The 18,975-nt window shown below is 45.7% G+C and overlaps 1 protein-coding gene across 2 annotated transcripts in view; it reads left to right on the forward strand.

Annotated features, from left to right (window-relative positions):
* LOC146812036 (serine/threonine-protein phosphatase PP1-gamma catalytic subunit B-like) overlaps positions 1-18,622 on the forward strand; it is an 84,302-nt gene extending 65,680 nt beyond the window's left edge. Inside the window, exon 8 of one of the 2 annotated variants that reach the window (XR_014966814.1) lies at positions 15,044-15,167. Coding sequence is in view for 1 of the 2 variants with exons in the window: in XM_085619004.1 (XP_085475130.1) it covers positions 15,044-15,148 (105 nt within the window). In the remaining variant the exon portion in view is untranslated. Of the gene's footprint in view, positions 1-15,043 lie in introns of both variants that reach the window. The other variant, XM_085619004.1, reaches the window with a different exon arrangement.
* The last annotated feature ends 353 nt before the right edge of the window (positions 18,623-18,975 follow it).

Raw genomic sequence — 18,975 nt, forward strand, 5'->3', positions numbered from 1 at the left:
GTGGGCACCCGCTTTAATTACGGGCGAAGTCGCGGGGTGGGCACACGTGCACAAAAATAATTAAATAAGCGGGGTGGGCACCCGCATGTAGATACAACAATAAACGGGGTAGGCTCCCGCAATTAGGCACACCAGCGGGGTGGGCACCCGCTCGGTTTTGGGCAAAGCGCGGGGAAATCCCTACATTGGGATTCCCTCAAAACAGGTGGCAGCTTCGCGCTGCAATGCCCACGCTCTCTTCCTGCTGGACAAATCATTAAAAGATAGCGCTCCCAGGGCACTGGAGGCAGAAAGAGGTCCTGGGTCCTGGAAATAACAAGGCAAAGCATAAGGGTGCCAGGAAGAAGTCCTCCAGGAATCCAGGGGCTGGGCAGGGCCCAGGGAGGCAAGTCTTCCCCTGGGCCCCAGCAACAGCACGCCCCTGGTAGTTTCAAGTCAAAAACAAGAACATTTTCATGGGGTCACAGCCCCTTCTTTTATACAGCATTTTTGTTTGTTCTGCAACTGTAGGGCAAGGGGAGAACCAGATACAACTGGTTCAGGAGCACTTTGTTTTGCCAAGCTCCCCTCTCTATTCACAGGACAGGCCAGGGACATCAGACGCACCACAGGAGGTGGAGCCAGCCCAGCCCCATTCAGGTCCCAGGTGCAACTCCTCCCTCCCATCTACATGCAGATCTCTCCATTCACCCCTGGGCAGACTCGCCCTGGCTCCTGGAATTCCCCAGCCCTCTCAGCTCCGGTCAATCACAAGCCAGACATGCAATTCACAGCACACAGACATGCTGTGAGAAAGTGCCAATGTGCCACCCTCAGAGGCCCTGTACCCTTACACACACACACTGCCCTTGCAGGCTGAGTGTCTGGGTGCAGGACAAAACAAAGAGTCGACATGGCACACATCACTGTGTACCATGCCCATCACCTACACTGCCAAGGCATATGTCAGCCACCCCTCTAGCTGGGTGCATTACGCCTATGGTGTGGGCACAGGAGCAGGAGCCCTGTGCCCCTACAGTACCCGGGTCCATTCCTGGGCACTGTAAGTGCAGTGCTGTCATTTAAGAATACATGGTGCTGAGAGCTTGTCAAACACGAGCTCCACAGCACCATATTGGCAACACTGAAGCCTGGGAAGTTTGGTATCAAACTTCTCAGCACATTGAACCCACACTGATGCCAGTGTAGGATTTAATGTACTAAGCACCCCAGAGGGCATCTTAGAAGATGCCCCCTTACAGCTAACTTTCAATCCACGTCTGCTCTGAGGCTGCCCAGGCTGCCACACAGCAGACACGTTGCTGGACCCCTGGGTGGGAGAGCCCCTGCTCTCCCGGGCCTGCAACAATGCACATCCTGGGTGAGGTGAGAAATCTCCTCCCCCAGGATGAGCAAAGGGAAGCTTCAAAGGCATGCCGCCAGTTGGAGTTTCCCCAGGCCACTGCAACCCCCCACTCTGGCGGGAAGCTTGGCCGGAAACCCCATACAAGGACAGGGGATGTGCCAGCCTGCCCACCCCACCCCTCAGGTGGGGGAGGCGAGGTGAAGCACATCTCCGGGCTCTCGCCATCTTGAAGATGGGAGGCCCTACCCTATCAGGATTAGGCTACTGCCCCCCTCCCACAGGAGAGAGGCAGGATAGGGGGTGTACCCACCCCAGGACAAGGACCCATTGGTCCCTGGCCTTCACCCACCTGTAACGCCCCTAAATCTAGTATTTAGGGGCCCCCTGAACCTTCCTTCCTCAGATTCCAGATAGAAAAACGACAAGAAGAGCAAGAAGAACAAAGACCTGCCCTGCAGCTGCTAAAAAGAGAAGAAGACACCAACTGCTTTGGCCCCAGCCCTACCGGCCTGTCGACTCTCGAACCTGCACCAGCGCGGCATCCCACGTGGCCAGCAACCTCACCAACCCCGGAGGACCTGGCTACCTTTTAGCTCTAAGCCCCTGGGACTCCCACGAGTAGAGGCTCTACTCAAGAAACCTACTTGCTATCCCTGGCACCAGCCCGGGACCGCGGACCCAACACACTCTGCACCAGCCAAGCCTGGCCAGTGCCGGAGTGGACAAAGACCCAGAGGACGACCCCACGGCGACTGTGACCCAGAGTCCGGCACCCAAGGACCCCCCTCGACATCCCGGAAGAAGCCTGCAGCCTCAGAACCAAGTGCCACCCCAGCCGCGATCAACCAGAGGGTAAGATTCCCGACGTCAAAAGGCACCCCTGCACCCGGCGCCCTGCGACCCCCTGTGCCCAATCCCGGGGTACCCACCTAACCTACAACTACCCAACCTACCTCTCGAAGTGGTGGTGGCACCTGAAACATCCTCGTCCCCGAGCCTGCAGCCTCTTTCCAAACCGGAACATTCCCATTGATTTCCATTGAGCGCCCTAAGGCTCAAAAGCACCCTGCACCCAGCCGCCCGAGTGGCCCTGGCAGTGCCCTCTCTACACTAACCTACTTCCCCACTTGCCCTGAGTAAGTGACCAGGAGCCCAGCTCCCACAGCCGCGTGGCTTGCCAGACAGCAGCCACCAACCAAGGCCCCCCTATCCCTCATAGGATAACATTGGGCCCAACTCTCTCTGCACCCGGCCGTCCTGAAACCGCTGAGGGTGAACCAACTGTACCTACCTGACACTGGGGGACCCCTGAGTCCATGCCCGGAATTTCAACACTACCAGTCGAGTACTTACCCTTAAACCGCTAACTTCATTTTCCTCATAGGGTAACATTGACTGGCTTTTTCTTCAAAAATCTTCTAAGTGTGAACTTTTCAAAACTGCAAAAATTCACCAAAAATCAGCCAAGTGACAAAAACGAATTTACTCACCTGCTCCTAGGTGAGCTCCCAGTGCTGGATCTTGGTGCCCAGCCCTGACTCTGAAAAGTGTTCACAACTATACTTACTTCTAACTCATTTTTCTCCCATAGGAAACCATTGTCTGCTTTTCTGTGAAATTTCTTCTAAGTGTCTACTTTTGCAAATTTGAAATATTCTTTTAAAATCGTACCATTTCTGCAAACGAAATTACTTACCTGCTTTTGATAAGGACCCCAGTCCTGGGTCTAGGCACCCAGTCCTGGATTACTAAAGTAACGATAAAGTACTCTACCTGCAATTTGAATTTCTTGCCATAGAGATCCATTGAATGTTTTCTGTGAAATATTTTCTAAGTGCTAACTTTTGAAATAGCTAAATATTATTTAAAAATCATTACAGTTATTAAGTCGACTTTCATCACTTGATTCTGAATACTGACCCCAGGCTGGTTCTAGGATCCAGACCTGGAATTCCAAAAGTAATCTGAAAAGTAATTTATTACAAATAACCTGAATTTACCATTGAGCTCAATGCATTGTTATGTTTAGGAAATAGGATTGTTTATTGCAACCAACTGTGACTGTTTACACAAATTTATTGCTTGAAACAAAAGTATTTATATTCAACCTCTCATTCTGAGAAAGTATATTTTTACCCCCTTTGTGGTTCTAAAAATAAAACAAGCATATATTTTATATATACAAATCATTGGCCTAGAGTTCAGTTATTGAGTGTGTGAAACCATTTGCTGACTGAGTGTGTACAATAAATGCTTTACACTGTCCTCTGGTACTGCCTTACTGCTCGACCAAGCTACCACTTTTGAGAGTAAGGTCATACCTAACTTTGACCTCTATCAGCCTCTGGGGGACTGTGGACTCTGTACACCCTGTACCTATTAGGGAACAGTATATACAGAGCCACTTTCTCACACATGCCAACTTCTAGAAGTGGCACTTCTCCACCAGTCACAATAAATCTGCGCACACCATTGCACAGCATTTATTCTCATGAGTTCCCACATACCAAACTCGCCCCTGCACTCCTCTCACATCAGGAACTACCATGGACACACATATCCCCCATGCATTCCTATGGGAGGGCAGGCCAGTCTCACTACATGTAACACAGAGCGCACGCACTTTAGACTGGGATACAGTGCTAAAGTGCCTAGAGGTCTAAAACTACTAACACTACATAGGGAAAAAGGCCAGGATAAACGCAAAAAGTTTAGGGGTGAACCTGTCAAAAAGGCCAGCTCCAACAGCAAGCTATGGCCGACCTTGGGTCAAATGGTGACCAAAAGGAACATTGCTCATTTGTGGGGAGCGACTGCACTGCATACTCTGGCAGCCTGGAAGGCGGATAAGGACTGGTGGATGGTTAGGGAAAAAACTGTATGTTGCACGCGGTTGCCCCCAAAAGTGGATTGCTGTCTGGGGTAGATGGAACGTGTATCGTGGAACTATTTGGGATCCTCCTGTTCTTCCCTCCCTTGATGATCCAACATCACCATAATTGTCAAATCATTATGTCTTACTGTGTGAAGAGTGCTATGACATGTATTGGTCCAGTCCTCAGAGCTTTGCTGCTGGGGCTAATTTGTCTCTGTAATAATGTGACCTGAACGTTTGTTAATACAAACAGAATATTAAAATAAAAAAAGAAATATCTATACGGTTTGCATAATGTTTCTTGTAAAGGAGTCAACATTTTAGGATGCTTAACACAAAGTGATTTAGGGGTTTAACTTAATCCTAATACAGATCTACAATTTTTAATTCAAAGTGTCTCCAAGGAAAAGATGTCCAACTTTGAAAACGAATATACAGAGTTGTTCATAGATAAACTAGAGTGTCTTAAAAAATGTATTTACACGATGAAACTGAAAGAGAAAGCAGTACATGCATCAACTAGACTAAGAGGTCTTCCTCTGAGTGTTCATGATGCCTTGAGACAAGAGATGGAAAAATTATTAAACTTAAGAGTAATAGAGCCGGTTGAAGCCATGGAATGGTTGGCACCAATTGTGGTTGCTACAAAAGCTGATGGTATGGTTCGTTTGTGTTGATCTTTGAGCTCTCAACAAGGATGTAATTGTAGACCAGTTCCGATTACCAAGGATAACAGAAATGGTTACAACGGTGGCAGGAGCAGACGACACACTTCTCTATGTCAGAGAACCCTCACGGAACTTAACGTCTGTTCTGCAGGAAGTGGAAAGATTTGGTCGACATTTGGGTTTGCGCATTAATTGGAATAAATCTACGGCTATCCCTCACCCCATGCACGGCTCTGGTCGTAGTTGACTACCCTATCGCGTGGTCAATGGAACCTACTCTCTATTTGGGAATCCAGATCCACATTGACCCAGAGGTTGTGGTTCGTGAGAGCTTTGGGAAAGCGATAAATAAACTCGGAAATGGATACACCTGCCGCTGTGTTTGTTGGAACGTATATCACTCCTAAAAATGATAGTACTCCCACGCTTTCTGTTCCTTTTTGCCAATGTTCCTATTTTAGTGCCAAAATCCTTCTTAGGCACACTGTGTTCCCTCCTGCTCCGTCTGGTTTGGGCCGGAAAGCAGCCATGGGTGAGGTGGAAGACACCAAACCATATTCAGCAGGGGGGCTTGGAGCCCCAAACTTTGAATTGTATTACTGTACCGCACAACAGATGCATGCATTTCATTGGTTGCATGGAGCGTTCAGATAGCCCACAGGTATACATTGAAAAAGCGGCTGTGGAACCCTATTAATTACCACAGTGTCTTTCTGAGACACCGAAGAGGCGCTATCAGGTTATAGATCCAGTCGGGTGCAAAAGGAGCCTACTCTGGAGTGCGGCAGACATGCGGGGTCTTACCCTACTCTATTCTCCCAAATTGCCATTGGAAATGTGCTAGTGGTTCCAAGTGAGAAAAGAGAAAGAATTTATCTCAGCCATGCGTGAGTTGGGCATAATACCTTTGGGTGACTGTTTTCTAGATGGGACAGTCAGGCTTCTTTCCACAGAATTCCTGGAACCTCCCTGATAGCAAGATTTCATTTATTCCGAGTAAGGCATGCACTTCGAACAATACTAGGGGCGGACATGCTAGAACCACCTGAGTTTACCCCTCTAACGTACTTGCTTAGTGCACGAGCCCCACCACATGATTTTGATATTGTACACACTCTAACGTGGAGCCAGATTCTCCTGCCTCGAAATCGCTTCAAGAATGGCGCGCAAAATTACAGATAGATATTACTGATGAACAATGGGTATATTGCTGCAGGGACACGAAGACTATATCTCAAAATGGCAGACATCGCTTAATACACTAAGTTTCTGCAGAGAGTGTACTACACCCCAGTTCGTCTGCATAGGTGCGGGCTCTGCGATAAGTGCATGAGATGTGGGGCAGCAGAGGCAAACTTCACACATCTGGCATGGGCCTGCCCGGGATTCAGAGGTTTTGGGAGATGGTGCACATTGCATTGCAGGACATAGCGGGAGAAGGTATTAGATTGACTCCCCTGGAGGCGTTGCTATGCTACACTAAGGAGTATCCCAAAGTTGCATGCAAATTATTAGCACTTGGTATCCTAATAGCAAAGCGCAGGATTGCTATGCGATTGAAGAAGGGCCCCACACCCACAATAGAGGAATGGTGTGCCGACCTATCTCGCTGTAACACACACTCGGAAAATGTCAATCCACTTATACCAACTTGTAAACCAAAAATATTTGGGAGCTATTTCGGGCATACTTGGCCCGTAACTCCGCCGAAGAAGAAGCGGGGGAGGAACATGAGAGGATGGGGATCAGCTGAAATGGTGGGGAGACTGCAGTTTGGTTCTGTTTGTGTTGCCACCTTTTGTGTTGGGCTGTCTCACGCTGCTGAAGGGGAGGGATTGGGATGTATCCCCTGATTGTAAAAGGCTGTTATATGTACATCAGCAGGGCTTGAAAAATCCACGGGCGAGTTGTTTTTAGGTCCTACTCGCCCTTACTGGCGAGTAGGAACACAAACTAACTTTTGCCCCCTGTCACTGAAAATGGAGCAAAGGTGACGAGATAAGATTTAAAGGCATTTTTATTGCTCACAAAGTTAATGAGCAATAAAGATGCCTTTAAATCTTGTTATCTTGTCACATTTGTTCCGCTTTCAGAGACGGAGGTCAAGTAGGTTGCTGTTAGGTAGAGGAGATTTTTCAACGTACTAGACCTGCAGGACTAGTACCATTTTAGGGATTTTTCGAGCCCTGTTCAGTGTATAATGATACTGCCCCCCCCCCACCCAGTGTAAATGCAAAGTTAGAAGTACTCATTCTGTTGTAACTGTCGGAACGGACTCTGATTTGTTTCTTTGCTGCTGCCGCTGTATTTAATGTAATGATCAATAAACATATGTTTGAATATAAAATAAAAATAAAGTTTAAAAAAAGAGAAACTGTGGCAGGAGCCAACATTTTCCCTACGTTAGACCTGCCATCCGCTTACTACCAAATCTGCCTGCACCTGATTCTCAAGAACTCACTGCCTTTATCACACGGATGTGGGCGTCTGAATTTAATTGAATGCTGGCTGGCTGTTATCGGCGGCATTGGTAATTCAGAAAGTAATGTCAAATGTGCTCCCCGGGATCCCTGGTATATTCTGTTATTATAATATTTGGTTACGCAGAAGTACAACATGATGGGTAGATTAGGCAGGTTTTACAAAAATTCTGAGTCTATGGCCTTAATGTAAATATAGATTAATGTAACTTAGTGTACAGACATAAACTATCTGGGGCACAAGATCACATCTCAAGAGATTCAACCCAAAGCAGATCTTGTAAATACCATAATGAAGTTGATAGCGCCAGAGAACAAAGATAAACTGAGATCATTTTTAGGAATGATAGTTTTATAGCAAGTTCATTAGTACGTTTGCCAGCCAAGCTTACTATATGCGATAATTATTGAAGAATGGAATAAGTTTTGAGTGGGATGAGCATTGTCAGAAGGAATTTGAAGATCCTAAAAAAGCTTTGTCCCAGCCCGTAATTTATAGGCTTTTGTGCCGAGAAAAAAAACTGTTGTTGCAGCCGATGCCAGTTGAAAGGGCTTTAGGGCAGTCTGAATCAAATCACTCATTCATCGAAGAAGAGGCTTTTGCAGTGTACTAGACATTTAACAATTCTAAACATTTTATTTGGGGAACGATGTTCAATTTAAGGACTGATCATAAGCCCCTTAAAGTATTTTCTAAAAATAGAATTTGATGCAATTTCTAGCAGGATCCAAGAGATAGGTATTTAACCTTCAAGGGCTTACTTTTGAGGTACTGTACTACTGTATATAGACGACGCCGTCCTCATGGCTGGGACTGCGAGGGGGTTGCAAACTCTGCTCAACTCCATTGTTCAATTCATGGCGGAACAGGACCTGTTAGTTAATAACTCCAAATCCTATGTGATGCAGGTGGGACCTTGTCTGAAAAAGTCTTACCCCTTTAAGGTTGGGTCCATTCCAGTCCCCAGGACTAGTGTTTTTTCTTACCTGGGGTTTTGTGGGACGGAACTTGAACTGGGAGCCCTTTAAAAGGAGAAAGAAAGGGTATCTTTTACGGGTCAATGCTGCTATTTTTAACTTTGCCTCCAGATTGGGTAAGAGTTAGATTGGGGCTCTTTTGCAGATCTTTAAGGCCATTTGTATTGCTAAGGTGTCCTATGGTCTTTTGTGGTGCATGAAGAGTTGGGCATGGTGCATCTTTCTGATCTGTTGGCCTTTCCCACCCCTTTCACTGTGGATAAAAACCTGGCTCAGTAAAGGGACCGAACTTAAAGGATGGTATGGCCTTTGACCATGCTCATCATATCCCTTGGCTCATCATGTCCCTTGGCTCAATTATATCAAGGAGTGTTTCACGAGCCTGGGAAAAGCAGATTTGTTTTTTAACCAGGAATCAACCAGTGTGAAGGACTTTGGTTGATTAAAGGAGGCCGTCTAAAGACAGAAGATACTAGATAGGGAAGATGTGCATCTAAGGAAGTCGAGTGTATGTAGATTTATCATCTTGAAAACTACATAATCCACGGAACCATACCTTTTAGGGCTATCAAGCTCTTACAATTGGTTTTTATTGACCAGGTTCCGTTTTAACCTCTTTAATCTTCTTCTCGCCCACAACGTGGGCGGAACAAGGTTCAGAGCTTGTCGTCCTGTGGCTGCAACGGTAAGTCTCCACATGACATGCTCCACTTTCTAATCTTTTGCAGTTATTATGAGTTACCGTGGAAGGCTTGTATCATCTCTATCCTAAAAAAGGCAAACTTTAGGCAGGTGCATCCTGCCTTTACCTTTTTATTAATGCTCTCAGGTAATGCTGTATTATGTACTTAGCTTTTTAAAATACGCTGTTAGGCTTCGATCTAGCAGTGATTAACAGTTGAGGGTGTATTATGGCTGGATGTGATCTTGGTATCGCTTTTTATTCTGTATTCAGTTTTATGCATCTTCTTAATCCTTTTTAAATATTAAGTATATAAGCATTGTTGTAATATCCATGTATGTAGTATTAGATGCGGCAGACATTTTATAGACCTGATTTCTTGTGTAGATTGCTTACTTGACTTTTATGTTTTTTTGCAAAAGCCAAATATAGTTGTTTATTGTACCATTTGCCTCAAGGGCTTTGAGGCAATCTGAAACAAATTACTCAGTCATCGAAGAAGAGGCTATGGCTGTGTACTGGACACTTAACAATTTTATACATTTTATTTGGGGAACGATGTTCAGATTAAGGACTGATCATAAGCCTCTTAAGGAAGTGTTTTCTAAATAAAGGATTCAATACAATTTCTAGCAGGATCAAGAGATGGGTAGTTAACCTTGAAGGGCTTACTTTTGAGGTAGAATATATTCCTGAAGTAGGAAACTTTGCAACTGGTTGTCTGTCCTGGTTAGTTAGTGACATAGAGGAAGTAGCTGGTGATAAGTGAGTACATGGAGCTACACAAGGAAGATGTGTGATTACTAAATGAATTGTTGAGGAGGAAAATTGTTAAGAGTTAGAAAAGGACCTGGTCTTACGTAAAGTATGTGAAATGTTAAAACAGGGTTGGGATGGAAGAGAAAACTGTTCAAGACCATTTGGATGGTCAGAGGAGAATTGTCACTGATGGATGCTGGTTTAGAGTTACCAGGTTGAGAACTCCAGACTCTATACAAAAATAAACGTATTGACTTAGCACATGAAGGCCATCTCGAGATTACCAAAACTAAACAAAGATTAAGATTAGATTTCTGGTGGCCTGATATGGATGTATTGGTAGAAAAAAATGGTAAGAGACTGTATAGCATGCTCAGTCAGTGATAAAATAGTAAAGTTACATACTGTAAACATGCATTATCGATCTTTTCCAGCAGCACTTTGGATGGATGTGGTATTTGACATTATTGACTTGTTAACTGGTGATAGGAGCTCACCATATATTCTAGTCTTAGTTGACCTATATTCAAGATGGCCAGAAATCAGATTTGTTTCAGACATTAATAGTAAGGCAGTCATACGTTTAATGGTCAAAAGTTTTCTAAGAGAAGGACTGCCCAGTACCCTTCTGACCGATAATAATGTTCAGTTTTACTCTCGAAAGATAAGAGAATTCTAGCAGTGTAATGGTATTACTCACAAACTGTGCCCTAAATTACCCAGAACCCAATGGTGTAGAAAGAATATGAAAAATTACACAGAACCAGGTTGATAGAATTCAAAGTAGGCAACTGGATTAATGTTGAATCTCCCACTGATAACATGAAATGGTCCAAATTTACTGAACCCATGGAAATCACAAAACTCTTTCAGAATACAATCAGGACGCACAATAGTAGGATTTGAAACCTGGAAAGAGTAGTGAGACATTTCTGGCCTTGTCAACTTAATGAGATAAGAGGGAAAAGCAGAGAAGTAAATCCTGAAAGTGAATATACAATAGGGAATCCTGTAATATGTAATGGTGGTTAGTAACACTATCCGTGTCAGATCAAGAGGACGAGTGACCCCCCACCCCTCCCCCCCAAGTTTCTTGAAAGATTACTTACTCTATTAATCTGAAGTATGGGCTTACCTTGCTCATAGCATGGACCAAAGTGGGCCTCTTCATTGCAGGGTGTGAAAAATTGTACTAGTACTGTGTAAAATTGTACATACATCTGATGACAAACACTGCATATAGATATTGAGTGCATTTCTTCCCTCCCCCATTTTAGCACCGTATTCTCGGATCTTTAAGCTACATGTTACTTCATGTTACATGCACTGAATATTTGTTTGTGTGAATTACCCGCTTTGTGGAAAAAGGGAGATGTGTAGTATCTTTCTCACCTGACTGTCTCTGGGAAAGATACTAGAACAGGTGGTGACAGTTGGGGCTATCCGTGGCTGAGGTGTATTTGATAAAGCTTATTCTCCCACCTGCACCCGTCCGTATATTGTGTTGGAAGCACCAGACCAACACTTCGTGTCTGCAGACACTCCCCAAGATTGTACACAGAATTTTCAAGTTGATAAATAATGATGTTGCGGTTGAACGCATGGTTCTTGCGAGACACGGAAATCAAAGACGCGCTCGCAGAAGAATTGGAGCATTACTTTCTTGCCAAGAAAGGGTCGGTCTCTTCTCCAGGCACACTATGGGAAGCCGGTAAGACTACCTTACGTGGCGTGGCCAGAGGTTTGGTTCACTTGAAACGGGTGGCACAGACTGCTCGCCTGTCCCAGGTTGAAGCTCCGGCCACACAGCTAGAGTTGACCCTTGGAGACACGGACGACACCCACTTCGCTAGGCAGCTCACGCTGCTCCGAGACGAGCTCCGCCAGATCTCCCTCGACTCCGCTAAGATGCTATGGTGCTCCTCTGTGGCCCGGACTAACGGATGGGGTGACAAAAATGGAAAGCTGCTTCATAATTTAGTCTCCTACCCCAAGGCCAACAGAATTGTTCCTGAAATCTGCGACGCCGCGGGTACCCACCACTGTACTTCGCGGGCCATTGCCCAAGCCTTCGCGGGCTTCCACGCCCAGCTCTACTCAGCTCGACCCCCTGAGACCTCCTTAGTTTACTTGAAGTAGGGAGCGGAAGTCCAGCTGCCCTGTCTTGCTCAGGCCAAATCAGCGGACCTCGACCTTCCCTTTACCCCTGAAGAGATAAATGGGGCGATCTCCCTATTGCACTCTGGTTGACCTCTTCCGGCATGTGGCCGAGACGGGTGCCTTCCTCTCGGAGATTGACGTGGCGACTATCGTGGTCATTCCAAAGACCCAGCCACCTTCTCCCTCATGTGCAGATTACCACCCGATTTCTCACAATGATACAGAAGTGAGGATCTATGCCACTGTGCTAGCTCAGCGCCTCCGTCCCTCGTTACACCAACTGATCCACCCGGATCAATGTGGCTTCATGCCTGCCCGCGGCACTCGGCACTGCATCCAGCGCCTCCACCTCGCCTTAGCCCATCGCCACATGCTCACCCCATACCTGGCCCTGTTGCTATTTGACTTTGAGAAGGCCTTCGATACGGTTGATTGAAGTTATTTGGAGGACCTTCTCCCCATTTCCGATGCCTCATCCATGTCCTGTACTCCAACCCCACGGCAAGAGTCCTGACTAACGGTGCTTTCTCGGAGGCATTCCCCATCTGAAGAGGCACCCGCCAAGGGTGCCCTCTCTTGCCGCTCTTATTCGCGCTGGCGATGAAGCCCCTGGCCTGCCTCATACGTCCTGAACCCCAAATTCGCGGGTGGTCCTGGGATCCATAGCCTGTCGTCAAAAATTGCCTTATACGCGGACGACGTCCTCCTTTTCTTGGCCGACTCGGAGAACTCCGGCCCGCGCTGTCTGGAGGTCCTTCAGGCCTTCGAGAGTGTCTCAGGCCTGCTGCTCAATCCGGCGAAGTCCACTCTAATCCCCCTCCACCCCTCGGGAGCCTGCTTCGAATGGCGGTCCAACATCTCCCTACGGAGGCAATCGTTTAAATATCTTGGGATCTGGGTGGCCCTTCTTCCAGAGCTGGAATGGGCTCTCAACCGGACGCCCCTGGTCACAAACACCAAAGCTGACCTTAAGCGCTGGCAATCCCTCCCACTCAATCCCCTTGGAAGAGGGGCCCTTTTTAAAATGATTCTTCCCCGTTTTTTTATATACTCTTCAAAATATCACCTTTCACCTCCCGGGTGGTTGGTTCCGTGAGTTCGATGGGGTATTTACCAGATTCTTATGGGGGGGGTGGAAGGCCACGTATGGCGCTGGCTCGCTGCCGGATACCTCCCTTTGACGGTGGAATGGGCGTGACCAACCTTTACTGTTTGGCCACTAGACTCATTGTCGTCCACAACTGGTTCGCTGGAGGCTGGTCTGACCCGGCTTACCGCAATCAGCTTCGAGCTTTGGACTTCTCACAAATCCAAGCCTACTTGTACGGCGCACCCATTCCGCTAACTATTCCGCCCATCACTAGGGCGGTCCTAACGGCTTGGCGCTCTGCTCTGTGCTACACGAGATGGGATAAGAAGCTCACCCAACATACGCCCTTGTGGTACGGTACATGGCTACGCGAGGAATCGGCCCTTCAGGATTTTCGGCAATGGGACTGGATCGGGATTTCACTCCTTGGGGACATTTGGGTGGGAGACCACGTCGGGGCCTTTTCCGACCTGCAGCGATGCCACTCCCTTCATGCCACTCAATTCTACAAATACCTGCAGCTCCGTCACGCCCTCTCTACACACATTTCACCAGGCACCTCTCTCCCTGAGTTTAGTCCGCTAGAAGCCCAAGTCATGATGGGGGACCTGGGTAGAGGGGGGGGGGGGGTGTCATGGATTTACTGCTCACTCGTGAACAATGGCCCTACTACCCTAGACTCACTGCGAACCCGCTGGGAGGGATGGCTGGGTCCCCTGGAGGAGGCCGACTGGCGAGACGCCCTTATGGCTCCCAAGACTCTTACAACCTCTTCTAAGCTACGCCTCATCCAACTTTACTACCTTCACACAGCATATCTCACCCCCGCGCACTTACACCGAGCATGACTACGCCTCTCCCATGATTGTTCACGATGTGGCCACGTCCCGGCCGACTTTTATCACATGGTCTGGCTGTGCCCTGGACTCGCCCCATTCTGGTCTGGTGTGGAATCAGAGCTCACGCAGACCCTGGGGTGGTAGGTCCCTCATGACCCTTTGCGCCTTCTCCTGGGAGTATTTGATGGCCTGGACTGCTCTAGTGCCGATAAAAGCTTTTTGGGCACTGCGGTGGCCAAGCGAGATATTGCAGCTACTTGGACACGAGCCACACCCCCTACCATACGTGGGTGGCGGCAGGGAGTGGATTGGTGCGCGGTTCAGGAGGGATCCCTCTGAGGCCTGGGGATGTCCTGAAAAGGTGTGAGGCAAATGGCTCAATCTATTGGCTTGAGTTTGGTACTATTTTTTCTCCCATATCAGTATACTGTGGTTTGCACGAACGGTGTGTCCGAGGGCCTTCTAATTAGGCTAGGTCCCCTGTGGTTTGCTGTTGATGGGCTTGATATATTGTGAATTTTTATGCTGTCTATATTTGTTTTGTTATTTCAAATGAGAATAAACAACAACAAAAAATTGTGTTGGACTTCTCTTGCTTTGTTCATGTAACTTTGGATGTTGACATTTTATCCATTACAGTTTTTATTTTTTTATTATTTTGTTTCTGCCCTGTCCTCAAAGGGGAAATCGAAAGCCAGGCCCAGACAGTCAAATTGGGTAGGTTTAAACACCTATCGCCCTCCGTAATCCTCTTAAGTTCTGGAATGGAAGATTCACTGAAGGGAAATTAAACATGGCTTCTGTAAGATGGTGAACACCATCCGAAGTGACGGTTCGTCCTGTGTGCCTGACTAACTGAAGCGCAGCTGCCAAAAGTGGGCGGTCACCTGGTATGCCGGATTAACCAAGGGTTTTTCATTGAAAGGTCACCGGCTGGGAAAACTATATAAAACTGTCACTTTGAATGTAGAGCAGAAAGTGAAACTAGGGCGGCTTGATTGTAAGTGAATTCAGTGAATATTTGTGGTCTTTACTTATCCAAATTATTGTGTGTTCTCTTATTGGAATTTGGGGTGCGTTAGGGATAAGGATACCACAGTTATGTACATTATTCTAATTCTTAGTTAGAGTAAAGCCATTTTGTAACTTGTTTATTTTGCTTTGCAGATCTTGAAACCTGCTGACAAGAAGCTCTTTGGATACAGTGGCATTTCCCAAGGTCGGCCTGTCACACCGCCCCGAAATGCAGCTAAATCAAAGCAGAAGAAATGAGGTGGTGGTGCAGGCCATCGTGCCCATGCATTTTTCTTCCTCCCCCCATCACCAAGCGACCTCCATCTCTGGGCCAGAAGTAGCCAATTGAATACCTCACACTGACTCGTGAGCGAAGCTGTTGCTCTTGTCCTCTTAATATCTCTGGGAAGTGCTGCCTGTCCCCAATGGGCTGGGGCAGAAAGATCACTCTGCCTTAGGATTTTCAGCAGACTGTGTGTATGGATGCCACAACCTCAAGAACACTTTGAAGTTCAGCTTTTTGGTAGGAGAGCGATTCTGTGCCCCTCCCTCCTCCCTTATCTGACCATCAATACTTGATGTGTTTCTTTGTGAACATGGACTTGCCCTCTGAGGAGGGACCCAATCACAAAGTTGATATTTAACGGTTCTACCTCAGAGTTATGCATGTTTACACTGCTTGGAGTGCTTCTACTCTCCAGTCCACCCTCCATCACAGATTAGCCAGCTTAAACATGTATTTAGAAGCATGGTGAGAGGAAGCTCACATGCTGATTCTTTTGTATTTAGTAGGTGGTCTGTTTCTCTTGCTTGGGTTGGGGGGAGAAGAGTTGTGGTGCTCAGCTGGCAGCTTGTTCCACGAAAAGGGTTACCTTTTTGGGTCAGGGTTCTTTGGCATGAAACTTTGCTTTTTATGCACCATTCAGGATTTGTATCTATTTTTTAACTATTTTAGTTACATTTTAGAGCATTTCATAAAAAGTATATGCAAGAACCTGAACCATCCTACTTTTCTATACTGAATAACTGTGGAAGCCCCAGGGAATTGAGGACTCGAGGAACTTTTAATCCACTAGGAGTGTTTTATTTGTGCATTTTAGTCCTAACGCAGATATTGTGGGGCTTTTTAAATGTAGATTGGTGGTGACATTCGAACTCTAGTACAGAGGCTGACTGAAGAGTCCCACACTGCGGTTTAAGGGCTGTCCTGTCATTGTGAGGATTATTTGAGATCGATCTACAAGAGGCCCTTGGACCTCGGATTGCAGATTTTGTGACAAAAGGATGCTCCGAGCCAGCAGAAAGTTGTAAAAAAAAGAACTATTGTAATTAAGCGTGACAGAAAGATATAATGGCGGCGAACTCTTTCTGTAGCCACATCTGACTTCCTACGTTTTTTTAAATAAATTGAAGTGTGTGTGTCGTAGAGGGATTGACTGAGATCTGTTGTGGCGCACCATTTCTGCACTCCACTCCAAATTGGGATACCACGGATTTTATGCAATGTTTGTTCCCTGCCACTGTTTTCTCTTTCTAGTCTTGTGCCTTTCTTCGAGCAGATGTAATGCTTTGTTACTGATGGGGCATTGTGAAATCATTGTGCATACCTCTTTGGTGAGTTTCTTTCTGAACTAGCTAATGTTTATTTGTGCGATTACTGTTTGTGGGATAGTAGATTTCTTCAACCTTTGCTATAGCTTCTGGTTGTGAACCAAGAAGGTCTTAGTGATGCTGTACACTTTTATTTCTACCATCTCCTCCTTCCTCACTGCTGCAGCTGTGGTCTATTCCAAAGATGCAGCTCATTGTCTGCTATTGCCGATAGGTAGTTACAAAAATTAGCTTTTAATTATAAGGCTATTTTTCTTGTGCACTATGGGAGATTAATCCTCCCTTTCTTACAATTACGGAGAGGAAGGATGGGCTTTGTCTTGACAGCAACACCAAACCGGTCACTCTTGCCTCTCTCCCGAAGCAGAGAGTCTTCTCCAGTGTGTGTGTGTGTGTGTGTGTTGTTTTTTTCTTTATATTTTCATTTAGGTTGATGTATTTGTTTGTGGTCAGTATCCTGGCCTGTCTCTTGTTCCTAATGTGGCTGCATAGAAATGTGATGCTGTGGGAATGTGATGAAAACCACAAAGTCCACTACCCAAATTTCAAGGACTCCATACTGATGGTTATTTTTTTAAGCAAATATAAACAGTGCTGCAGTGACCAGGCTGGACTCTTGTTTTAAAAATGTATCAAATAATTGTGCTTAGTTACTTAAAAGAAGAAAAAAACCAGGACTACCTCAAAGTAAGTGAACAAAAATGTCGGATATATTGGGTCATTGTCTCACGTAAGCATTGGTGGTTAAGGATGCACCCTGCAATGCCTAAAATAACATCCTTCATTCTTTGGTATAGTGAAGGAATTTGGTCCAAATCACCAAAACAGAAAGCATACCCATTTGGACTTGTTTCTTGGACAATTGAAACGGACGATGGCTATTAATCTGTACCACATGACCTGTGTTTTTGATTTCTGAGAAGGTGTGCATAGAGCAAGTAAGTGTGACTCCTCCACGCCCTTTTGAGGTCGAAGCCTACAGGACAGCTGTCTGGTTGTAAATACATCTTGGGGACATTCTGAAAACTGACCTAGGAATGCATTTCTTCCATTGTTTACCATCTGCTTGGTGTTTAGTCACTCACATTTGCTCGCTTTCTATTGGTCAAAATGGGGGAGAACTTCCATACCACTGAGACTTGCTCTATGTGAAAAAGGTCGCTTTATTTAAACAGGTGCGCATCACATAAAACTTCCTTGGCCGAAATCCGTACAAAACGAAAACCTCACTATACATCCAATCGCCTACCTTCCCTACCCCCTCCCCTAACTCCTCCCTCCTCAATAAACAGAACATTCAACCTTTGACATCATGGCCTATTTACCTGCTCATTTCCTTTCAAACTTCCCCCTTACCTAAACTGACTAACCTATGCTCAACATGCTATTCCTGTAACGTAACCGCTTTAACTCCAGGACTTGTGGTGTGGGTTTGTTGAGACCCTCCGTTTCTGCCTGCTTATCCTATCTTATTCAAACTAACCTAAAGTAAAGGCCTACAAGTTTGGGCCTACCGCCTACAGGGCTCGAAAAATCCACTCGCTATGTCGAGCCAGATTTAATCAGGATGAGCTATTATTAGGGCCTGCTCGCTCGAGAACAGGTGTTGTGCTTGCTCACAAAGCGAATGAGCAACAAAAATGCTTTTAAATCTTATCTGGTCACATTTGCTGGGCTTTCAAAGACCGAGGTCGAAAGTCAGTTTGTCTTCCTACAATTACTTTTCTTTCTGTGACTGAAGTTAAAGGATTTTGTAGAGTGAACTGTGTGACAATCATGCTGTGCGAAGCACATGAAATGGAAGTTGTAAGATTTCAGGCTTTTTCTGACACAACACTAAAATAGCTCATAAATTAACTGTTCAAACATTTCAAGTGTATTTCACTAGTTATAAAGGCAAATCTTTTCAATTCTATGGTGAGAAAAAAAAAGATTTTTATAGGATCAAATCAGAACACTTTACTTGTTGATGTGTACATTTTAAGTATTTTGCTGAAACCCAATTTCCAAACATGTTTTATGTGCTATATAGTTTCATCAGTAAAACTAAATGTGTGGGAAAGTGTTGTGGCTATTTCAATGAAAAATTTGCTATCTATAAATTACAGTGCAGTACCACATCATGATTTACTTTTATATTTATGAAAAGTGAGTTTTTAAATATGGAATGGGAAATAGTCCTGCTTCTGCCCAGATGACAATGCTATTAGTGAACTAAGAGGATAGCCATGAATCCTGTGTACCCTATATGTGGGTGTGATTCTTAATATACATGGGGCAAACGTTTAGTCTAGTAAATGGTTTTTTGTACAGCAGAAACCGTGAACTTGAATGTTTGAAGGTGTTCTCTTATGTGATAATGAAGAAAAAGGTGGATCCATAATATAGAATATTTGCTAGGATCACACAATTTCAGACCAGTTCACAGGTCAAGTACATTACAGTTAGGTCAGATGATGATGGGGAGGAGGAAT

Source organism: Triturus cristatus, chromosome 7 (assembly GCF_964204655.1).
Source record: "Triturus cristatus chromosome 7, aTriCri1.1, whole genome shotgun sequence".
Taxonomy (NCBI): Eukaryota; Metazoa; Chordata; class Amphibia; order Caudata; family Salamandridae; genus Triturus; species Triturus cristatus.